This window comes from Syngnathoides biaculeatus, chromosome 16, assembly GCF_019802595.1.
Source record: "Syngnathoides biaculeatus isolate LvHL_M chromosome 16, ASM1980259v1, whole genome shotgun sequence".
Taxonomy (NCBI): Eukaryota; Metazoa; Chordata; class Actinopteri; order Syngnathiformes; family Syngnathidae; genus Syngnathoides; species Syngnathoides biaculeatus.
This window is the reverse complement of record NC_084655.1, coordinates 24,311,910-24,334,210: the sequence shown is the minus strand read 5'-3', so window position 1 is coordinate 24,334,210 and position 22,301 is coordinate 24,311,910. Positions and strand designations below refer to the sequence as shown.

Sequence of the window (22,301 nt, the reverse complement as noted above, 5' to 3'; positions counted from 1 at the left end):
AGATGGCCAATGAAACAGTACGTAGGGTATTCACAAAATAAATTCATATTTGAATGAATAAAACAGCCATCCGTCCATTTTACAAGCCGTTGAAATAGTTAAATATTTCACACGTATTTATGTAGTAATATACAGTAGTTTTTTATTTCGTGGTGTAGTCGTGTATTTCAAGATATACTGTCCTGAATTTATTCTTGCAATTAGGCCACTATTTGTAATACACAGGCACACACAAAAGTGTAACAGGCGTGCAATGATTTTGACGCGATATCGCGAGAGTAGCGAACGAAGCCCCCCTCCTGCGGGACCCGAACAGCGCGGGCCAGTGCGTGGCCCAAGTGGGGAGAGTGGGTGTTCACGTTCGGCCTGATGTCATGAGGCGGAACGGGAGGCTCGACTCGGCTCGGCTCGGCTCGGCTAGCGGCGGCGAACTCCTCGGCTGGGACGCGTAATGACAACCACGGTACGGGGCCATTTTGACGCTCACTTTTCGGACCTTTAACGGCGTGTCGTGGACTTTTAAGACGCCTGCGCCCCACCACCAGTCCACGGAAGGAGAACAAGGAGCGGGGAGGAGTGAGGTTGCTCTGCTAGCTGAACCGAGTGAGAACCGTCCAGGGGAGGCGAGACGGTGATGAGCTCGCGCTATCTGCGTTGACTTGGCGGGGGTGGAAAAACAACAAAACCCGACGGATGCTGCTGCTGCTGCTGCTGCTTGGCTTCTCGGGCGTCTCGGTTCGCGTGTGAAATGCCGTCGAGCAGCCGACGGGCCGCAGCTCGGCTCACGGAGCCCGAATCTGGGAAGTAGCTAAGCTACAGCCGCGTCCGATGCTCGCGACCAGGCGAGCGCTTTAGCCGGGAGCCTTTGTCGGACGGACGGCCGGCCGGCCGGCCGGCGCGGAGATGGACGCTGAAACATTGCTGCGAAAAATGGGAAGCAAAACGGAGGGGCTGCCGCTGAGCTGCTAGAAGGCGCGGGGGGAGGGCGAGGTTAGACTGACAACAGCCGGCCCGCTCTTTCCCTCTCCCCGGGGTCACATTTGAACAACGACCGCCGCATTTGTCCTCCGCTAATCCCCGCCGTCCGCCGTCGTCATTGACGGGGAGGAACTATGGATAAGCTGACCATCATTTCAGGGTGCCTGTTCCTGGCGGCGGATATCTTTGCCATCGCCAGCATCGCCAACCCGGACTGGATCAACACCGGCGAATCGGCAGGTAAACGGAACCACACTTTTGTCGTGCTGCAGGTGCATTTGGCAACAAACATGCCACATGTGCGAGCCCTCCAAGTCACGCTACATGAACGCCTTCCTTTCATTTATGTGCACTTCGAGGCCCCGTACCGAAGAAACTTGTCCCACCTACAACAATCCAGTACTTGGTTCTCCCACAAGCACCGCCATTCAATTAACACGGACTCTAAAAAAAAGTACAGAAAAAGGTTCAGGGCAATGAGTTCTTGCGGACGTTTCGCTGAACTGTACCAAAAGTGTTACGCGTAACATACTTTGAGAATCACTTCCTGAAATCACCGTGGCGACTTCCTGAAGATCGTGAAGATCTGCTTCCAGGTCCAGGTCACCAAAGTCTTAAAAATCCACCCATCCGTTTTCTGAGTCATGTCAGGCCCTCTTGTTTGGAGTTTGCCACATTGACGCGTTTCCTCCCGCATTCCCAAAATGGCAGGTCTCTAAATTGTCCATAGGTTCGAGTGGTGAGCGAGTAGCAGTATCGCGCTGGCAAAAATGAAGGTCTTTGACTTCCTTATTCATGTTTTCCACGTGATCTTTAAATGAAGAACTATACACTTTATGGTCATCCGACTGGTGTCCTATTTTTCTGGAACTGGCGAAAGAAATCCGATAAACTTTGTAGTATGTCCGGACCGATTCCGCAAGGCAGGCGTGTACTAGGAAATTAAGTGGTGTACTAGCACGGCAAGCACACGTTTTTTTTTTTGTTCACAAAGTGCAGAAAAGCTGAGACCTACAGCTACTTAAGTACTTTTACTTTTGGACTTCATTTTAATAGCCTTTTGTGAATTGTATTTTTTTTTTTTTTTTTTTTACACATACGAACGTGCGTCTCCAGTGCGTTCCGTCGAAACGAGTTATTCATCCAAACATTGCAAAATTCAGCTTCTGCCCAGCCAGCCTCCTCATCAGAATGTGACGTCATTTTGGCTTCTCGACACAGCAAACTGATTCAGACCAAATCAAGAGCGCATCGTTAGGCAATTCCCTTTCGCCTCACTCGCATCAAGATGATAATCGACTCAATTCCGCACGCACAGGGCAAATTCTTATCGCTCAATGAATCGATTATTGTGCCCGTGACTGCTCCGATTCTTGCTGTTGTACTTTGGTTTTGTCCCGAGAGCAGAAGCTGAACGCGGCCGTTCCTGGAAGCGTGCAGGTTCTCTTGACAGACAGCTGCGCCTCTCTTTGTTCCCGCTGCAGCAACTGGGTCAGGGAGGGTTCATCGTCAACAACCGCGCATTCCGCAACAGAATTAGCAATTTCGCACGTCGTGAATTCCGGCGTGCAAGTTAATGATGATAAGCGTCGGCTGGCGTGCCGTCCGCTCGATTGTCCCCTTGCCAAAATGGATGACGATCCGGCGTTGTAAGTCGGCGTGGGTGTCGAGGAGTGACCAACTTCCTCTGTCTTGACTGTCGCAGATGTCGCTTCCATATCTGTCGGACTATTGTGCTGGGCTGATCTCGGTGCGCTTTGTGTGTTGGGTGACAGTGGAAAGACAAGCGCAGACAAAGGAACGAGTGTCCAAAGGATTGTTTTCCGCTGTTTTGCTTTAAAAAGCAAAACACCGGCCGTGGACTGTCTCTCACTTGTAATAATAAAAACTAGTACGGGCATGAATGGTTAGGCTTACGCTGTCACAAGAATTAAAGTTGGGAATTTTTTTATATACTTTTTTTTGAATTTCACTTGGAAAAAAAAAAAAGAAATATTTCCATGGTCAATTTCATATATTTTTTTAACGGTATACACAATTTTTAATGTAACAATATAACATTCTTAGTTCAACACTGCCCACAACTTATTTTGGGGGGAACCTATTTACAAAAATGCGTTACAGTACATGTGCGTAGGCCGAATAGCATAATTATCTACGTCGTTTTTGATTTGCAGTCATACTCTCAATAAAAATAATTTAAAAATTGCAGTTCTCTTCTGTTAGTACACGCTCAATCATTAAAAAAGCTATTTTTTCGTTAGACAAAACCATCTAAAAATGACAAAGGCGACTATGCTACAGGGCTACCGAAATGAAAGTTAAAAAAATGTTTCCCCCATGTTTTAGCCATATCGTTAGCCTAGTAGCATAATTGCCCAAGTCATTTTCAGAAAGTGTGAAAAGACTACAAATTCACCAAACAAGAATAGTCTAGTTGCCTTGACTACACCGACCTAAAGCATGAACAAAAAATACGTATGTATATTTATATATCTACAATAACAATGGGTCAAAAAGTCTCTGGCAAACAAGCTATTAGGCTGACAATATTGCAGTTAGCAGCTAGGACAGAAACACATTTACCGCTATCCAAAATCGCAAAGAGGCTTTTTCTGGCTCCGTCGTCGTCATCAAATTTCTTTTTTTTTTTTCTTTTCAAAGAAAAAGTCAAACGTCCTTGTAGAGTTTATTTTTCTGACGTTCGCTGAACTAAAGTGAAGAGAATATGCGTAACGCACTGATGCACATGACCTGCTCTGAAATCATTTGCATACAGAAACCGTTGAAGGGTCCGGAGCCTCGCACATTTCACCTTTTTGGTTTTGTGTTTTTATTGCAATCACGTGCCTTTACGAGCATAATTCATTCATACGCTGCCAGCCGTTTTCAAAGCGGTTTCCCATATTGTCAGTCGCATGAGAGCATTATGGTGATACGTCTTTCAAGACCCACAGAATATTATCTTCTGTAGCAATATTAACATTGAATGTACACACACACACACACAGAATAAAGTACACGATGTTCTTTCACAAGGCAATACATTTGCTTGTATGCCTTTTCCGTTCTTTAGTATTAACAGGTCAAACATGGGTTGGTTTCACCCTAAACGTGTTCTGAACAAAAAGTGGAGAAAATGGGCTTTTTGTCTAATGAAGCATGCAATCAGAACGGTGACTTTGACACTATTTTTTTGTTGTTGCTATTTTGACATCTCAAAGAGAAAGGGCTTTTTTTTTTTTTTTTTTTTTTAAATGGCATATTGTATAATGTCACGCACACAGATACAACTAAAGAACACGTCGTGAGCGACGCTGACTCGAATGGCTCAAGTTGAACATCAGTGTTTTTTTCACGTCATGTTTCTTATTCACATTCCTCAAAACGATGATGCGCTTGCTAAACTACTTACCGCGACAGTCTCTCTCTGTACCATGCATGTACTTACTCCTTTCGATTGTCGAGTGCCTAAACCTGTCCGACTGCCACCTGGACTGAATTTCTGGCCCTTATAAGCTGGGACAAGCACAGATGTGCTACCTAATCTTCATCTTCTACTCTAAAGATGTGCTGATATCCGATCCAAATTGACGAAATGCCGGCGTCACCAGGGATTTATCCGTTATCACAGTGGTTAGCAAACTTTTAATTTCACGGAGAAGCTGGGCAAGACCATCTTCAACAGAAGTGAATGAGTTAAGAATCGCTCGACTGCTAACAAAAATCAGCAAACGCATCATTTTCAGCACACTTTGATGTCGGGAAAGGAAAATGTGATCAAAACCAGACACTTTGAGGAATCCGCTTCAAGATTCTTATCAGATAAGTACCTGGCATCACTCTATGAGAGCAGAGCCACGGTATCACACTCAAGAGTCGGATCTGTGTGATTCCATAATTGATTGTAAGGAGAGGCATCGAGATACTGGCGTGAAAGTTTTGAAGCTCAAAATTTCCGAGTGATCCCCGAAGGGTCAGTCAGAGCTTCAAGATCCAGTCCAGCAGAAACGCGTCAGATGACGATAACAGGTGCAGTGAATGACCCCAAAGACCTTGACATTGTCCTCACATCGGCGTGATCTCCTCGGGCAATAACACTCGAAGCTGATTTCCTGTGCTGGGCCTTTGTTGCTGCGGTCTGCAGACAGAAAAGTGTGATTCTCGGCAGCGTCGCTGAACAACTGCCCTCCAAACTCGCCGCTTAACGTGAAAGTCATCCTCAATCACGTCTGAGAACTGCTAAATCCAATCCAATCGTATCTTCTCATTCCTGCCCGAGACCAGTGATTGATTCTTACAAGCTGCAAAACGTGACGCTGTTTTCGTTAGGTTTTGTTGTTTGATTTCCGGCACCCCCCAAAGTCATCCTCAGCGGCCCCTTTCGACCACTCGCCGTCTTTCCTGTTTATGGAAGTCGTGCGTGTGAATCCTGAGGCTTGAATCCCAACACAGGACGGGCATGAGAAATGGATCTGTTCCAACCCGCGCTGTTGAACTTGCGGAATTTAATTAATGTAATGCTCCTATCAACAAGTTGATGGTGTTTACCCAAAGCAATCGAGATGTACAGCAATAGATTTCCCGACCTTGCAGCAACTTGCCAGTCGGTAGCATTCCAATGAATGCAACTCATTTGCTGCATAATTACGCAGAAGTCGATATCGAACCGAATGCGAACAATAAAGACGGCAACGTTTGGTGCAAAACCACAACAATGGAACAGATATTCAACGCCGTAAATATCTCAGGTACGAATTGAAAAGTATAAACGTGAAGAGGGAGATGCCAGGACTTCCTTCTGGCCTGAACTTTGGTAGCAATTCGTCACATACAATGAGCCCTGAAAAAAAAAAAAAAAGTTCTATGGATCGTGGTACTTTATAAAAATGTACGACAGTAACAGAATTTAATGGAATGTGACGAAGTGAAGAATTTACGTATCGTGCAATCACTGTTCTGAGCTGCGTACCGTGACCACCAGGTGGCGGTATAATTCCCGCATACTTATGATGGTGGTCAGAACTGCTCAGGAAGCTGCAGTACTATCGTTATAGTTGTTTTCCCAGAGGATAGAGAAATGCCTTTGAGGATTAGACAGCTATTTTCTGTCTACATCTGTTGCTGCACTGTTTTGCTTCGAGACAATAAGACGGAACTTCAATGCTAGTTCTCTTAGCCTGTTCACGGCACGTTGGCATGAAGCTTGTGGCATTCCATGAAACAGTTATGTGGTGTTTGATGGAATAAACAATGTGTAATTCTTTCTTTGATGTGTACTACAGCATTGACTGGTAAATAGGCTTGAATTTCCTTGACGATGTTTTTTTTTTTTTTTATATGTATAACATTTCCAATGTAACAGGAAATCTCAATGTTTTGACCACCTGCTCGTCACCTTGAGGTTTCTGCCCAAGGAGTTGTGCAAAAGCCTTTGGATGGGGTCGTGCAAGGACTGCAACGCTTGATATGGCGGCAAAAGTTATTCGCTGGCCTACTGCACGTTGGTTTACTGAACCCATTTCCTAAAAGTAATATTTGCAATCATGACGTACAAATACTCTTATTCATAATAAACACCTTTTTTTTTATGGGAATTTGTCGAAATTCTATGCGCTGCGATTGGCTGGCACCCAGTTCAGGGTGTACCAGGCCTCCTGGCCGATGATGGCCAGAATAGGCTCCAGCATTCCTGCGATCCTTGTGAGGATAAGTGGCTCAGATTATGGATGGATGGTTGTTCAAATTCCAGGTGTGCGTCAATACACTGGTCTTGTGATGTTTTTCATCAACTTTTAAGGTTTGTTTACCATTCTAAGAGAAAGTATGAGCAAATATGGGCTTCATTTGTGCTCTAGTGTTGGTGGGCGCCGTTAGCGAGAAAATAGCTGCCGGCTGCTGTTGTTTTGCGCCCAGCGCAGATTTCAAAAGGCCCTTTGACTCGTCCCTCCAGAGTTTACAAACAACAGTACCCTGCTAATGATACTATCGCCATGGTGAGGACGCGCAGTCACCGCAGTCATTTCCTCTCATTTAGACCGACGCTTGGCAAGAGGCTCGTTGTTATCCGAGTCAGTTGATTGCAGGGCAGAAGAGGCGCGAACGTCAGCCGCCCTTATCATTGAAAATTGTCTGTAAACGAGCCACGGGGAAGTAATGGAGGTAATGTCTGCCGCCTAATGGGTGTGCATTTTGTCGGTTCCGGAGGCGTGCACGTGCAACACCGTGTGAACGTTTTGCTCAGATCGCTAGCTGTGGTTGAAGCTCTCGCTAACCTTTTATGTGTAGGGTTTTATTTGTCAACCCTATTCGACCCACATCCTGTTTCAGAGCTAAGTGAGAGTCGCTTTAAATCCAGGAAGGAACTAAAAACTGGAGCAAGCAGCATAACTCGACAGCCTTTGTCCGCTAATCGAGCTATTTGCAGAAAGGCATCTGCGTTCTTTGTAACTGGAGAAGCGAACACGAGTAGGATGGAAAGTGTAATTGATGAATTTATTTTCAAGAATTCAGTTGATCGCGCAGAAGCAACCGAGACAAAATTGCATTCGTCAGTGGCAGTTTTTGTAGTGTTCACCATTGTAAGTTGAGTGATGGATAGATTTTTCATGCTTTTGTATCAATATTGTGCTGTGATACATATAATGATGGTATAGGTTGGAATTTCTGATATTTCTGTTCAAACATGAGCAGTAGTGGTTGAGTGACAATCGTAAGATGGTTACACCCAATCTTGGAGAAAAAGGAACATTTTCACCGCCTTGCAATCAATGTCAGTCAGCAAAAATGTCCAATTTTGCGATGTTTCTTCGAGACGATCCTTTTTTGTGAGGTGTGTTTAAAAATGTATTTTTCTCCCCCCCCCCCCCCCCCCCAATCCTTGCAAGCCAATCCTTGAGGCGCCGCTTGTATTTTGCGCGCGGACCCACCACCAGTTGTTTGCAGTGAGGCATCCGTGTTGTTAATGCCAAAACGTGTGATTGGCGCTTAGACGACTTCAAGCTATAATCGTCATCGCGCGGCGATAAAGTCGACGTATCGACCAATCGGTTCAACCTCGAGTGTGGGGTGTTTGTCAAGTTAGATTCAACCGCAAACTACGAGAGCGGTATGTCATGACCCCGCCGTCTCACATTTAACGAATTGCTTCAAATCGGTACGGGGTGTCTTTCTGTTTGTTTCTCAGAACAAAGACTCTGTGTAAATAAAGATCGCAAAGAAGCGCTCGAAAAAAAGGGTCCATCCCGTCAAAACACACTCCGACTTTGCAGATCTGCTAACATTTTGTGGAGAAAACATTTTCACCGCCACAGGCTGCTGCTTGTTTTCCGTGCCGTGGTCCATCACCTCCAGTTGGCGGACATTCCACCGAGAGCCAGTGAAACGGCAGGAGACCCAGAAATTCTGGGGAAGCGGTCGTAAAGCGACGTCTCCTGTTTTCAGCACACTCGCCTCCCGTTCTTCAACGTGCAAGAGAAGGGTGACTTTTAGAAATAGCCTCTGAGTCATCTCGGTGTTGTTTTTGTCTTTGGCCGTGACCTCCGTTTTCTTTCCCCGTGGAGTGATTGCATAAGTGTTCCGCTGAACGACAAGGGAATTACCGCGGCGATAAGACACGCTTTAAGGCGAAACTACCCCTTGCTGTCGCGTTGGGCTCAAATTGAACCATACGATTGGTGTTACTTCGGAACCGCTGGCATGTTTTGAATGGGCTCATTAGAGGTTGTGTTTTGCTGTAGCAGTAAAAGCTGGGCCGTCGCCGGGTTTTACACGAGGGGCAGGATTTCCTCTCGCACCCCTGGGGTGACGATGGCGCTTTCCAAAATGGACGTCACGCACAAATATGGTTGGAATGTTGATGGATTCAAATCAAGGCGGCCAGTAGGAAGGATTTGTTTTTATCCCCATCACTGTGTAATCATTTGGTGCTTTGGACTGCAGTGTCCGGATGACACCGTTGAGAACCCTTTTGGAACTTTTTTTGCCAGGCAATTGCGTGGCAGTGGCGCCAACGGCACCCCGTTATTTGTCTACATTTGTTAACTACTCGTGACGGCTAAGCCACTGATTGAAAGCACGCGCAGGCATCAAGTGAGCGCTGCACTAATCTGCTTTCGCTTAGTCAGGTAGAAATTCCCCTCGAGGCGCAGCCTAATTGAATTCCGCCGTCTAGAGTGGCTGCACCAGCGCCAGTGAAGCATGTTCCCGCCCTGACTGCTGACACGTTTTGCCGCGACGCCGCTCTTCCTCATTTCGCGACCGAAGGCTACACGTTTGTCCTTCTGTCGGATCCGATGTGGCGATCGTGTCCAGTGCGCTCTCATCATCTTGCAGTGTGGTTTTTGTCACGCTAGCTGCGCAAAAAGACGACAGAACGATTGCAGTTTCGAGGGCTGTCTGTTAAAAGTCGGTGTCGCAGCGACCTTCGAGTTTCAATCTTTAATTGAAACCGTGTCGTAAATAATACAGTCGCCCCATTGAGACACTGCCTTTCTAAAAAGTCGGGCCCATCAGACGTGGTGCAAAAGTTTGGTGCAGGAGCGTTTTGCGCAGCCCGAAAACACACCTCCAACAACAATTGGTACGACCGGAGAGAAGTTGTCGGCCTTCATTTTGACACCATCGGCTGAACTGTTGAGCGTCAGCTACCGCTGCTTTTCCCTTGCATCTTCCATCTTGCTCTTGAGTTTCTTCAAACAAGTCAGCTCGTGTACATTGATGTGAATAGTTGCAATATAATTTTTCTCGGCGCTGCTACGATGCTCAGTAATGTCAATATAAACCCGAGTTTTACAACCTTTCCTGCTCCTGAAACAAATTACAAATGTGATTCCCCCTGGCACCCGAATACAGTAGAAATGTCTGATACGCTGCTCTTCTATTTACAGAGGTTCCATAGCAATTTTGTAATAATGAAAGGCTGATATGACCAATACACAAGTCATCAGTCATTGATTGTTTCATCTGTTTAATGAAGAGGAAGTGAGCAAGTGAGCCTAGATGAAGCTCAAGTTGTGGAGACGAACGTCCCCTCACCTTGGCAGTCAAATTGAAGATGCTGATACTTTCCTGCTTGGCCTGTGGCGTAATTTGTCCAATTGTCACAGGGGCAGCCACACTTTGTTTTTGTTTTTGTTTTTTCTGTAAGGTACATGTCATTATTTTCGACACAAATTCCCCGAAATGGCTCCAGTGTGACACTGTCCCATTTGAACTTGCCACGCTTATTTTTCCCTGCGTTCCATTCGGTGCAGAGGTTACTTATGTAAGCTGGACTTTGGGGTGGATCGTCAAATCCCGAGTTTCTGTCACCGGGTGTGCATGTTGACCCTCTACAAGCTAAAGTTTTTGAATATAAGCTAACAACAGCAGTTCACGTACGCAGCCGTGCAGAAAGAGAGCTTCAAGTATCCCACTTGACTTCATTTTAGCTCGGGCTCGCTCCTCTCCCGCTGCACATCTCCCCCGAGACGCTTTCCTCGCCAAGTGGATGCCGGCCGGTTCTGTGTCAGGTGTCGTATTCGCTTCAAACCCTTTGTGCTCATTTTCAAGGCCCTGAGATGCCAAAAGACGGTGCAGCACTTACTGTCTGTATATGATGAGTGTGTGTGTGTGTGTGGGGGGGGGGGGGGGGCTAAGTTTAGCCTGGGTTGTTAGCGAAAGTCAGGACAGTCTTCACTACTTGTGCATTTTTTTTTTTTTTTTTTTCAAAATCACATCAATCTCGGAGCCATTTATTTTTAACGGTGATGTGTTCCAATATGGCACCCCAGTAATAATGGGCCAGCCCTGGGCAGCATTTTTCACATGTCATTTCTCCTTCCAGGTGCCCTCACGGTCGGCCTAGTCCGCCAATGTCAGACCATCCACGGACGGGACCGGACCTGCATCCCGCCGCGGTTGCCCCCTGAGTGGGTCACTACGCTTTTCTTCATCATCATGGGCATCATCTCCCTCACCGTCACCTGCGGACTCCTGGTGGCATCACACTGGCGCCGAGAGGCCACCAAATATGCCCGCTGGATTGCCTTCACCGGCAGTAAGTGAGAGTTGATTTTGCTCCCCCAGACTTTCGTCTCAGTCAGTCGGCCGTGACGCATCCTTAAAAAAACTGTCTCGGCTGCCTTAGCAAATTCCCCCATGTTATTTTTAGGGTGCAATGTCTTATTTTCCCAAGTCTCGCATATTGAAGAGAACAGTTAACCTGTGTGCTCCCTGCATCTGAATAATCTAAAAGGCACTTCTGCGTTCGATTCGTTTTGTTTCGTTGGAACGGTACCGGAATTGGTCGTTTTCGCAACAGAATTGCAAAATAGACGAGCTCCTCCGTCTCATTCTTTGACAAGGCGGCATTGGTGCGGCTGCGTCGCTCATGGGAGAGAATAGACGGCCGCGAGCACGCTTACACAGATGACGCCACGTCATACTGTAGCCTTGGACGCGTTGCGAGACTGCCGGATGCGTTTTTATAACGCTGACTTGTGCGTTGGGCTCTTTTGACAGGCACATGCAGTCGTCTGTCCCTTGTGATTTGCATGTCGGATGAAAAGCTGATTGTTGTTTTTTTTTTCCCCCCAAGAAATCCATCGCAAACAGACAAATATCTGTTCAATGAGCACATTTGCTCAAAGGCAGACCAAGTGCAAGTATTTATATTTGATTACAAGCCAACACTAAGTACCGCTACTTGACAATGCCAGTACTGGATGTTTTGCGGTTGTGATGAAAATGTGTGTGTATTTTTTTTTTTTGGTCATCAGAGATTCAATTCAATGTAGAACATAAAGTCCACTTCTGAAATAACCTGAAACTGGTCAACCGTGAAATGGACCAAGGAAAAAAAACCCACTGCTGCGGGCTGAGTACTCTTGTAGGGCTGCTAGTTTGAATCTGGTACATGATGTCTTGAATGTCTTAATGCGTTGGGTGGAAAGAAACCTCAAGCGGACAAGACACTCTGGAGGTTGGTTGCCATGGCAGGTATCAAAGGTCTTCAAAGCCGATAAAGAGACGAGAACATAGCTTATCAAAGAAATGGGAGTGCTTCGGAACAAAACGCGGACAATTTGGACGAATCCTCATCTAAATACTGGCGGACATCCGTGAAAGATGCCGCAACATGAAGCCTGCGGAAGGCACACTTGAAACCCGAGAACGTGAAGCACTTTGCCGGTGAATAGGAGGAGTTGAAGAGAGATTTTCTTTTTCTGCTCAAGGGCGTTACGATCAACCTCGAGTTGAGATTGATTCATCGATGAAGTCGTCGATTTATTTATTTATTTTACAGCACAGCAAAATCCTCTCCTCCTCTTGTTTTGTAGCTACTGACCGCTTTTAAGGAAAGGAAACGATCAAAAATCCAACGTACCGTCATGCTAAATATAGCCGTTTTAATTAGCGGGAGTGCGCGCGATTCTCGTTGACGAGCCATCCAATCTCACCGCGTGCGCCACGACCGTCGTCCGGTTTGCTGAGCAAAGTTGCCGCCTGCGGCGTTTTGATGTCGATGCAGAGTTGTAAAGTCAACGACAGTAATCAGTTGAACGCCCACCGTAAAGGTTGTCCTCACTGCCGAGATGGCTCCGAGGTACTTTGTACAAATAGAATATGTGGGCCAGCTGAAGTGGTGTCGGTGTTGTAGTATCGCTGGTTTTACCAGTATGAATTCAGACATCTGGCAGTTAAGCAATTACACCCGGAGTAAAAAGTCAGCTGTTGCCATGGCAATCGTGAGCAATTGCCATGCCGCGAGTGGTCAAACGAGACACCAAATATAGTAATAGAGAACTGTAATTGTTTCCCCGCAACATTACAGCATGAAAATCATAAGCGGTTTAAATAAGAAAAACAAAACCGCAGCGATATATTTTTGCGGGGCACCGAGATAGTGTTGCTCCGTCGCGATTCTATTTTGGGCTCGAGAGGGATGAGGAGGCAGATATGTTTTGTTTTGTCCTTTCAAGGTTGCTGGATTTGTGCTGTGACGATGAACATCACACCGTTTGGCCGCTGAACGTGAGGAGGAGAAAGATGATGAAAAGATGAAATTGAGCTGCACGGCTTGGCCAATTGGCAGGAAAAAAAAAAAAAAAAAAAAAACCATCACTGCAAATTAGGCCGTATGCAACCGAGATAGCCCAACGTGCCACTAATGTAATGTGACACTTACTAATTACTGAAATGCGAGGGCCAGAGAGAGAAACCTCAATAGACTTGTTAACCTCTGCGCCGGGACTTGAATTAAGCCCGTTCGGGTCAGATCGTAAGATCGGGTGGAGAAAAACCTGATCTAACTTGAGCAAAGACGACTTTTCGACAAACTCAAGCGAGACACGTGACAAAACGTCCGAATCCACCTTAGATTTGTCGAATTTTGCCTTGGAAATTGCTCATTGTCTTTCGACCAATCAACCGAGGGCTCCGCCCAATAACGCCAACGTTATCGTAGTAATCCTTTGAACGAGTGATGAAAAGTGACAACGGAATAGTGGTACTGCTTCCTGGGTGCAATTTACCTGGCCGTAACCTCTCGATAGGTATGGAATTGAGAGTGATGTGTTTTGACAGGAACTGTCAAAGTGTGCAACTCCTTCAGTCATACGCGACGAATCGCTGAATTCAAATCAAATTTGTGGAATGTTCCTGTGGCTTGAGTGGTTTTTTTTTTTGTTTTGGTTTGTTTGTTTTTCCCCAACATATTTAACTTTTAACTTCCGTTGTTTACCTGAAGTCGAGATCCTCATTTTAATATCTTTTACTATCTGTCGCTTTAGAAGGTCGAGGCCGGCCTGTCGGCGAATGAAAGCGTGAAGTCGGCTGTTGTGAGCTCAGGTTGGCGGCTGCGTCGCTGGCAAAACCGGTCTGGTCTTGAGTCTGTGTTCTCAGCTCATGTATGAATGCGCTTGCCCCCAGTTTGTGCTTTATTTTGTAATCAAGTTATTCGAATAATGTTCACAGCACCGGTAGCCGATTTAAGCCACTCCACCCGAGACTGGAGCTAGAGATCCATATTTGTATATTCCTATCCAGACAGACCATCTTACTGTTAAAGGTCCATACAGTAGTAGAAGCTGCATTCCTTCTGCCGTACCACGGCCAAGAACTCGTTGGTGAATATTTCCACTCGGGGAGATCCGAAGTGTCTCGCGGAGAACGCCGGCGGCGATGTTTCTCTCGCTATTTTAAGATCCGTCTTACCTACTGTAAATAAACTGAGCTGAATCTTTCTCTTTTGAAAGCTTGAAACATGATTACATTTTTTTCCCCCCCCCCCCATCTTTTAAGCTGACTGAGAAACGTAAAGCTGTTTTTCAGCTCGGAAGTGATTTAAAAGTGTCCGTGGAGCCACATTTATTTGGTGTGAGGATTTGGGCTTGATCCAAAACCTCAAAATTTAAATGTGCCTTCGGTGACTTTAGGTCATATTGTTTCAAAAACATACACGCGACGTGCTTTTGACGTCATAGCGTCCGATCCTGTGACGAAGACAAACGATGCGGTGCAGTCGGAGCTCGCCACAAACTCATTTTAGGACAAACACGCTGGTTAAACACTTGAAAAATCATGAAAATCTATTGTCAAAAGAAAGAAAAAGTGTTCCATTTAAAATTTATTGATGAACCTTCCGGTTATTTTTCAGATCAAATTAATTTCTTGAAAATCGATAAACGAAATCGGATGAAACTTAAATCTGATGGCCTTGTTTCTCACTACAGTTGTTTCAAAACATGATTATCTTTTTTTTTTTTTTTAATATTTTGGGATGAAGCGAAAATAAATAAATAGAGAAAAATGTTTTGTATTTTTTTTTTTTTTTCTCCCTCTGCTTATTGTAACAGTGGCGTCGAAACCAAAATATTCTTTAAGGAGTGAATTTGCGGTTTTACTCCGGGAACAGCAGCGCTAATATTTAGGGAGCCTTTAAGCCACAGGTGTCAAACTCAAGGCCCGGGGCCCAGATCCGGCCCGCCGCTTGATTTTGTGTGGCCCGCGGAGGCAAATCATGGGTATCAACTTCCATGATTTTTTTTTTTGTTCAAAATTCCAAATTGAGTTGAGATGGAAAAGCCCTTCCCCTTGATTTCTGATTCCAAAAGTAGTTCATAAATTTCACGCTGAGGCGGTTCATGATTTTTATGGTTTCCCAGCTGTAAGGGCCCTGTGGAGGAAACCGCAAGCACAGTGGTGGCCCAAAAATGACTTTGACACCCCTGCTTTTAAGCCTTCCGGTCGAAAGGAGTCCCGCGGAAGAAAGATTGGCGTCCCGCGATCCGAATAAAGCGACTGACGTTGACCTCTGGATGTGATTTGTGTGTGCCCCCCACCCTCAGTGATCCTCTTCTGCATGGCGGCGCTCATCTTCCCCATCGGCTTCTACATCAACGAGGTGGGAGGGCAGCCGTACAAGCTGCCCAACAACACGGTGGTGGGCTCCTCCTACGTCCTCTTCGTCCTCTCCATCTTCTTCACAATCGTGGGACTGCTGTTTGCCGGCAAAGTCTGCCTGCCGGGCTGAAGTCCGGACCGCGGCCGCCTTCGGACACAGCAATCCGTTTGTCCGGGATTTACGGGACGCGCGACGACGGAAAATCTTAAGACCTGGTGAAGTATTGAACTACGAAAAGATGACGATACGTCCGGCGGGCGCGCAGGAGCGCGGGGGAGGCGGGCCGCTCTTCATTTCATCCACGGGCGCCTGCGACCTTCTACCGGGAAGGGTGCCGCTGCCGTGGCAACCGCAGGGATAGCGGCGGACCACCGAAGCCCCGGACCCCCCACGCCTCGGCGACGATCCCCCGTTGCTATCTCAGTGTTATTATTTTTTGTCGTCGTACATTTGAATTGTGTTGGCCTTTCGACAGAAGTGTTTTCAGTGTGAGTGACGAGGTGCCGGTTTCTCGATAGGGTCACGTGACCCCGGCCCCCCACATACGGCGTGCGACTGCCACCGAGTACAACATCTTTTATGATCTACGATCCATCCGCAAAGATTTTCAGTCCAGTAAGTACAGTTGCTGCCTTGAGAAACAAGTTGAATTCGATCCTTGCCGACGCTCGTCGGCGTCGTCGTCGTCGTCGTCTTTCCCCATTGAAATGAAATGTTTTTCATCCGTTTCCCCAAAATGATTAATTAATGGATCGGAATGAAGCATTTTTTTTTTTTTTTTTTTTTTTTTTTTTTAAATAGCTTCCTTTTCAATGGAGTTTGTGCAGCTCCTGGCGGGTCACGCGAGGGACAGTACGATTCCGGTCATGGAACTAATCCGTAATCGACAGTGTTGGCAGTCGTTTGTCGGAGAGGATCAAAACTTATCTGCCGATGATTAATGTTATGTTTGCATGTGTTGTTACTCCAATATTTGTTTCTGTAATAGTTGTAACACTGCGACACTGGTACTATTTTTTTAACTCGTTTGTGCCATTTTGGATTATTAGTATTAATCTGAAGAGCCTTATCTCCATCAAAACTTTGAGGTTGTTTTCAAATGTGTAATTCTTTGTTTAGTTTAATTTGACAGTAAACTTCAGCTGGGATTGGCAACAAACAGCTCGAAACCTTTTCATTTTCTTTTTTTTTTTAATTTGCCAAAACTTTTCTTGTTGTGAAGTGAGCTGAGTTGCGTTTACATCATCTGAAAATCTTTGCCCGTCAAAGTCAAAGCTAAAAAAAAATTCAAGGAAAATCAGCAAAATGACGGCTCGTGTCTTGAAAAACTTGTCAACCGGCTCACTCGTATCTCAAGGCACAACGGCGACATCATTGTGACCGACAATAATGTAGTGGGGGCGGCACGGCGGTGCAGCTGTAAAGCGTTGGCCTCGCAGTTCTGAGGACCCGGGTTCAATCCCGGCCCCGCCTGTGTGGGGTTTGCATGTTGTCCCCGTGCCTGCGTGGCTTTTCTCCGGCCACTTCGGTTTTCTCTCATGTCCCAAAAACATGCAACGTGCATTAATTGAAGACCCTAAATTGCCCGTAGGTGCGATTGCGACTGTTCCTGTCTCCGTGTGCCCTGCGAATGGCCGGCGACCAGTTCAGGGTGTACCCCGCCCGCCTCCTGAGCCGTTGACAGCCGGGATAGGCTCCGGCACTCCCCGCGACCCTTGTGAGGATAAGCGGCGCCGAAATTGGATGGATGATGTAGTAGGCTGAAATCTTAATCACGATATCACGTTTTTTGTCTTTTATAAGCCACTGGAATGTAGTTTGAACATCAACGCTGCGCTTTCACTGAATCATGATTGAGTTCAGCTGGTTTGCAGGTAGAAGTGAACTAAAAATTGGACTCTGGACTCTTCCCTAATTTGAAATGCAAATGTATTGATCTCAAGAGTTCAATGCAAGTGATCCGTAGTGAAATGTAGCCATCGTCGACGTGCATTTGTCCTATTCGGTGGCCGTCTTGTTTGGGTAAAGTGCCGCCGCAAGGACGCCGGTCGGGCGGACAAGTGTGCTGCTTCAGAGCTGTTAGGAGGGACTCGCGCCGCTAAATATAGCGGCCAGTATTGACTCCTTTCCACAAAAAAAAACGCTGCCGTTGCATGAGGTGAGGAATTGGCTTCTGTGGATGTTGACAGTCGGCGGTGTTCTCCTTTAAGGTCACCGGCGGGCGGGCGGGGAGCATCTTTTTTTGTCCTCTTTTTGATTTGACGACGCAGGCGCAGGGACTGCGGGTCAGCCCGTTCGCGGGGCTGCGCCCTCAGGGTGCTGCTCACACACACCTTGCACAAAGAGAGGTTCTGTTCAGTTGCAAAACAACCAACACGAGGCCGCTGAGCCTAAAAGTGGAAGAAACAAAATGGGAACAGGAATTGTTTTGAAATCTTAATACATTACCAGCAGGCTAAGGAAAATCATTTTTAATATTGTGCAGGGGGGGGGGGACTGATTCGACCTTAAATCACACTTCATGAGCTTCGGTGCTGCTGTTTTGGTTCGCAACATTAAAACAACGCTAACAGTCAACTCATTCATGTCCCTGTGAGCCGATTCAAGGAAGTCCCTCTCGGGTGAGCATGCGGCGTTTATAAAAATTAAATTCGGAACTGTTTGTTTACGGGGACCTTTCTGGAAATACAGTGGACAACTCAAAAGGTGGCTCGGGTGTTGAATGGAACTTTTGGGGGTTGGGCAGGCGCTCTTGCGTATGACAGACGTCATTGAAGATGAGCTCAAACACAACTGGAACGCTCTCATATTCACGACTCACCGCTGATTGATTTAGTTTGTCATTTTTTATACACACACACTACTGAATTTTAGCTCACATTTACTCGAAACATACCAGATTTTTTTTTTTCCTGCTTACACAACTAAAATCCTTTCCCAAATCAAATTGAAATCTGCTCACACCGTAAAATGAAAAGCACTCATATAATATACTGAAGTGGACACCGTCGCATTTTAGTGGATTTTTGGATGACGCGTCAAAGGATTTGAACGTTTCGTACGGAAATCAAACATTCACTACTGAAAGAATCTCATCCGCCATCCGTCATCTTCCGCTCGCACACGGCTCAAATCTTTTTCCACGTCGCTCATGTCGTCCTGCGCGCGTCACACTTGATACTGAAATGCGTTCATATGGAAGAAATATCCTGAAACAAGAAATTTTGTTAGCCCGTGCGAGAGCGTTTTGGAGAGGTCATCCTGAATGACCCCAATATTTGTATCTCGTGGAAATGGCAAGATTTTGCAAATGTTCTGATGGTTGGCGCTTATTCGATAAGAAAACCAGAAAAACAAATTCGGTTGCATTTCCGGCAATTCCTGGCCTACAGGGCGCACCTGGTTATAGGCCTCGGTACACAATGAATGTTCGTTCCTCTGAGATGTCACGCTGTGGCGACCTCTGACGGGACGAGCCGAAAGAAACTTTTCACACAGGAAAGAGTTTAACGCGAGCGTTAAGCCGTGTGCCGAGGCTGATAACCCGATGCGCTAACGCTAGCGCCGCATCACCGCATAAACCGCAGGGTTGAAAGCAAGCGTGAGCGTGGGGCTAGCGTTAGCGCGGCACCAGCTTTAAACTCTCTTTCTGCGTACCAAGGCTTGTAACCAGGTGCGCTAACGCCAGCGCCGCCTCACCGCATAAACCGCAGGGTTGAAAGCAAGCGTTATCGTGGGGCTAGCGTTAGTGCGGCCCTAGCATTAAACTCTTTCTGTGTACCAAGACTTATAACCAGGTGCACTAACAGAAGCGCCGCATCATCGCATAAACCGCAGGGTTGAAGGCAAGCGTTAGCGCGGGGCTAGCGTTAAACTCTTTCTGTGTACCAAGGCTTATAACCAGGTGCGCTAACACTAGCGCCGCATGAACCGCAGGGTTGAAGGCAAGCGTTAGCGTGGGGCTAGCGTTAGCGTTAAACTCTTTCTGTGTACCAAGGCTTATAACCAGGTGCGCTAACACTAGCGCCGCATGAACCGCAGGGTTGAAGGCAAGCGTTAGCGTGGGGCTAGCGTTAGCGTTAAACTCTTTCTGTGTACCAAGGCTTATAACCAGATGCGCTAACACTAGCGCCGCATGAACCGCAGCGTTGAAAGCCCCGTTAGCGCGGCGCTTCCGTTAAACTCTTTCTGTGTACCAAGGCTTATAACCAGGTGCGCTAACGCTAGCGCTGCATCACTAGATAAACCACAGGGTTGAAAGCGTGTGGAAAAAAGTCGCAGCTTGTAGGCCGGGAATTACGGTTCACTATAATGGACTTCAAATCTGCAAATTTTTGCTCTTGGTAGCCCAGTTGGCTTAACAAGTCAATTTTTCGCAATATGTCAGCTTTGAAGTCGAGAAATCGGGACATTTCGAGTCCCTTGGCAGTCGGGCCGCTACTCGAGGGGACATAGCGGGAAAGGACCATTAAAGCTGATTCTGAGTTTCAGCCACTTCCACTCTTGTGTTTTTTCGTTTACGCATTCCCGTACAAAGCGGGAGCAACTTTCTTTCCGTGCGTGTGAAAACTTTCTCCGAGCTCATTCCCAAAGTGTTCGTTTGGCAGTTTCCCCTCGTCACGTGCGTTCTCTCTTTTTCTCTGTTGGTTCGGTTATTGCGCCACGGCCTGTTTTTGTTCGACAACGATGTACAGACACAAAGGCAGGATTTTGTGGAGTAGGAAGGACCGCGCGTCGGACACTTCCATAGTTAACGGGAATAGTTGCACCGTAGATGTGTTCTCAAACTAAAAACAAAAACGAACAAAACGAAAAAAAAAAAAAAAAAAGCAAGAAAAGAGAACTTCTTACCTCATTGTTTGTATTATTTTCAAACGGTGGCAAAATGTGCCCTCTTCAAATGTTTCTTGCCTTGATCGGATGGATGTCTACACATAAAGCCTATGGTCATAGGAAATTATTTATCACTGAATAAAAAAAAAAAAAAAAAAAGGAAACAATATTTATGTGTGCGAGTGTGTGACTGACGGTGGGAGTTGTTCCATCTGACAGACATATTTTCACGTGTCAATTCAAAATTATGTCGCAACCTCGCTAGCCTGGTGTCAATTTTTGACATCTTAAAACGTGAGGGACACATTCAGAATATCATTGATCACATTTTTAAAGACATCCAACAATCGGACCTCAGCTAAATTTGGAAAGCTTTTGAGTTTGTGTCATCAAAACATTGTAATTCATACTTCAATATGCGAAATGAATAGGAATGAAACAATGAACTTGTTTTTCAACTCCGGTGTTAAAATACTGGAAACTGAATCAAACTGTCGCTCAACGGTAACATTCCAAACTGGATTGTCACACGCACGCGTGTGGAGGAATTCATAGGATTTCAAAACTGTTGAAGGAACCAAAACGAAGGATCATCCAAGCGAAATCTTTTTGGAAAAACATGCAGGCCAGGTCCGAGGAACGCGTCCACGATAAGGTCAACAAGAATGTCCAATTTGTTCGATACTGATGGCACCAAAATATCAGTGACCCTACTGAGGATAAGTGATTCAAAGAGTATTGACCCCTCCGTAGCAATAGCGTCATCCGCGTCGCTGACCAATCAGAGGCCAGAGATCTGCATAAACCACGCCCCCTTTTTTTTTGCACCCGCCGTTCCCTCGGACAACGTCGCATGGTCCAGTATAGCTTTTGTTAGCGTTTTCTTTAACAATCGATATGGTTAAGAGGTGTCGTCACGGACTTTGTAATAGCGACGACAGGTATCCTGAAAGGCTAGTTGGCGGAGTTCCATTCGTACCCTTTCCAAAACCGAAGACCCGGTACGAAAAATGTGCATGTAAATACCACTGAAATACTTGAAGCCCTGCTGTCTGCTTTTCAACGATATTTCGCTATTCGCTAAGAATGCGAGTGAGAAATCAGCTGGTAAATCGCTCTCGTCTTTTCTTCCTGCGCCGCCATTTTTGCTAATTGTTTGTCTGACGTCGGCGCACGTGGCGTGACGTCACTTCAGGGGGCGTGGTTAAGTGCCCTGTACGGAGGGGCCAATTGGGGAACTGCGCTAAATTGTAATTGCTGCAACGACAGTGAGCAAGGGTTAGGATATGATATGGAAATGAAACATTCGCAAATATGGAAAGGTTTTTTTGGGGGGGGGGGGGCGGCATTGAGGCTCATTAATAACACTAAACTGTCTTGTTCCACTCAGGGATCGCATTTAAAAATCAATATTTTAACTGTCCTTAAAAATGTAGACCAAAACAGAGGAAAATAATGAGTGCCTTTCCACACAGCCGGCGTGATTTTGGATTTCATTTCTTCTTTTTTTTTTTCATTTCATTTCCTCTGTATTTGCCAGGAAGACCGCGAGAACGTTCGACGAGTTGGGCTTGACAGGCTCCCGCGATCGTCAGCCTCGCGCGACGTATCGGCGCTGACGGATCGCGAGACGGGCCTCGGCATCCAGATGGAGGCGAGATGCGCTTCTGGCCTAAAATACACGCGGTCAAAATAAATCATGTCACGATTTTCGGATGAAAATCATTTGTAACAGGCCTTTCAAATCCCATTGCACACAATCAAGTTCATTAATTGTTTTTTTTTTTTTTTTAATACGATTGACTTGTTATTCCTGAGTGTAGTCGATGGGAAAATTCTCAGCTGGGTTAGGCTCTGGCACGCCCTTGTGAGGATAAGCGGCTAAGAAAATGGATGGATGGATATCTCGTTCCAGCTTTTTTTGCTTATGTATGACAATCTTCAATTTTGAAAATTGGCACTAATGGGGAGGGAACAGGAATGTGTTTTGGACCGGGCAGGACGTTTGAGCAGGCCCCTTTGACCTTTGACCCACCTTCGAGGTGCGAGTGTGTGTGTGTGTGTGTGTGTCGTTTTTGCACCAGGAGTTGGAGGAGGAGGAGGA

The 22,301-nt window shown here is 46.2% G+C and overlaps 1 protein-coding gene across 4 annotated transcripts; it reads left to right on the top strand.

Annotated features, from left to right (window-relative positions):
- The first annotated feature begins 69 nt into the window (after window positions 1–69).
- On the top strand, window positions 70–21,935 carry mosmoa (modulator of smoothened a). 4 transcript variants are annotated; one of them, XR_009798702.1, is made up of 4 exons: window positions 70–1,218; window positions 10,805–11,017; window positions 15,309–15,979; window positions 21,738–21,935. XR_009798702.1 is itself a non-coding variant. In XM_061845256.1 (3 exons), the coding sequence occupies exons 1-3, from the start codon at window positions 1,113–1,115 to the stop codon at window positions 15,491–15,493; spliced, it is 504 nt and encodes a 167-aa protein (XP_061701240.1). In that variant the 5' UTR covers window positions 70–1,112; the 3' UTR covers window positions 15,494–20,337. The 4 variants fall into 4 exon arrangements, 1 of the variants encoding a protein (XP_061701240.1); XR_009798700.1 differs by lacking the exon at window positions 21,738–21,935 and adding an exon at window positions 19,269–20,337 and having other exon boundaries at window positions 15,309–19,161; XR_009798701.1 differs by lacking the exon at window positions 21,738–21,935 and adding an exon at window positions 19,479–20,337 and having other exon boundaries at window positions 15,309–19,268.
- Window positions 21,936–22,301: the final 366 nt, after the last annotated feature.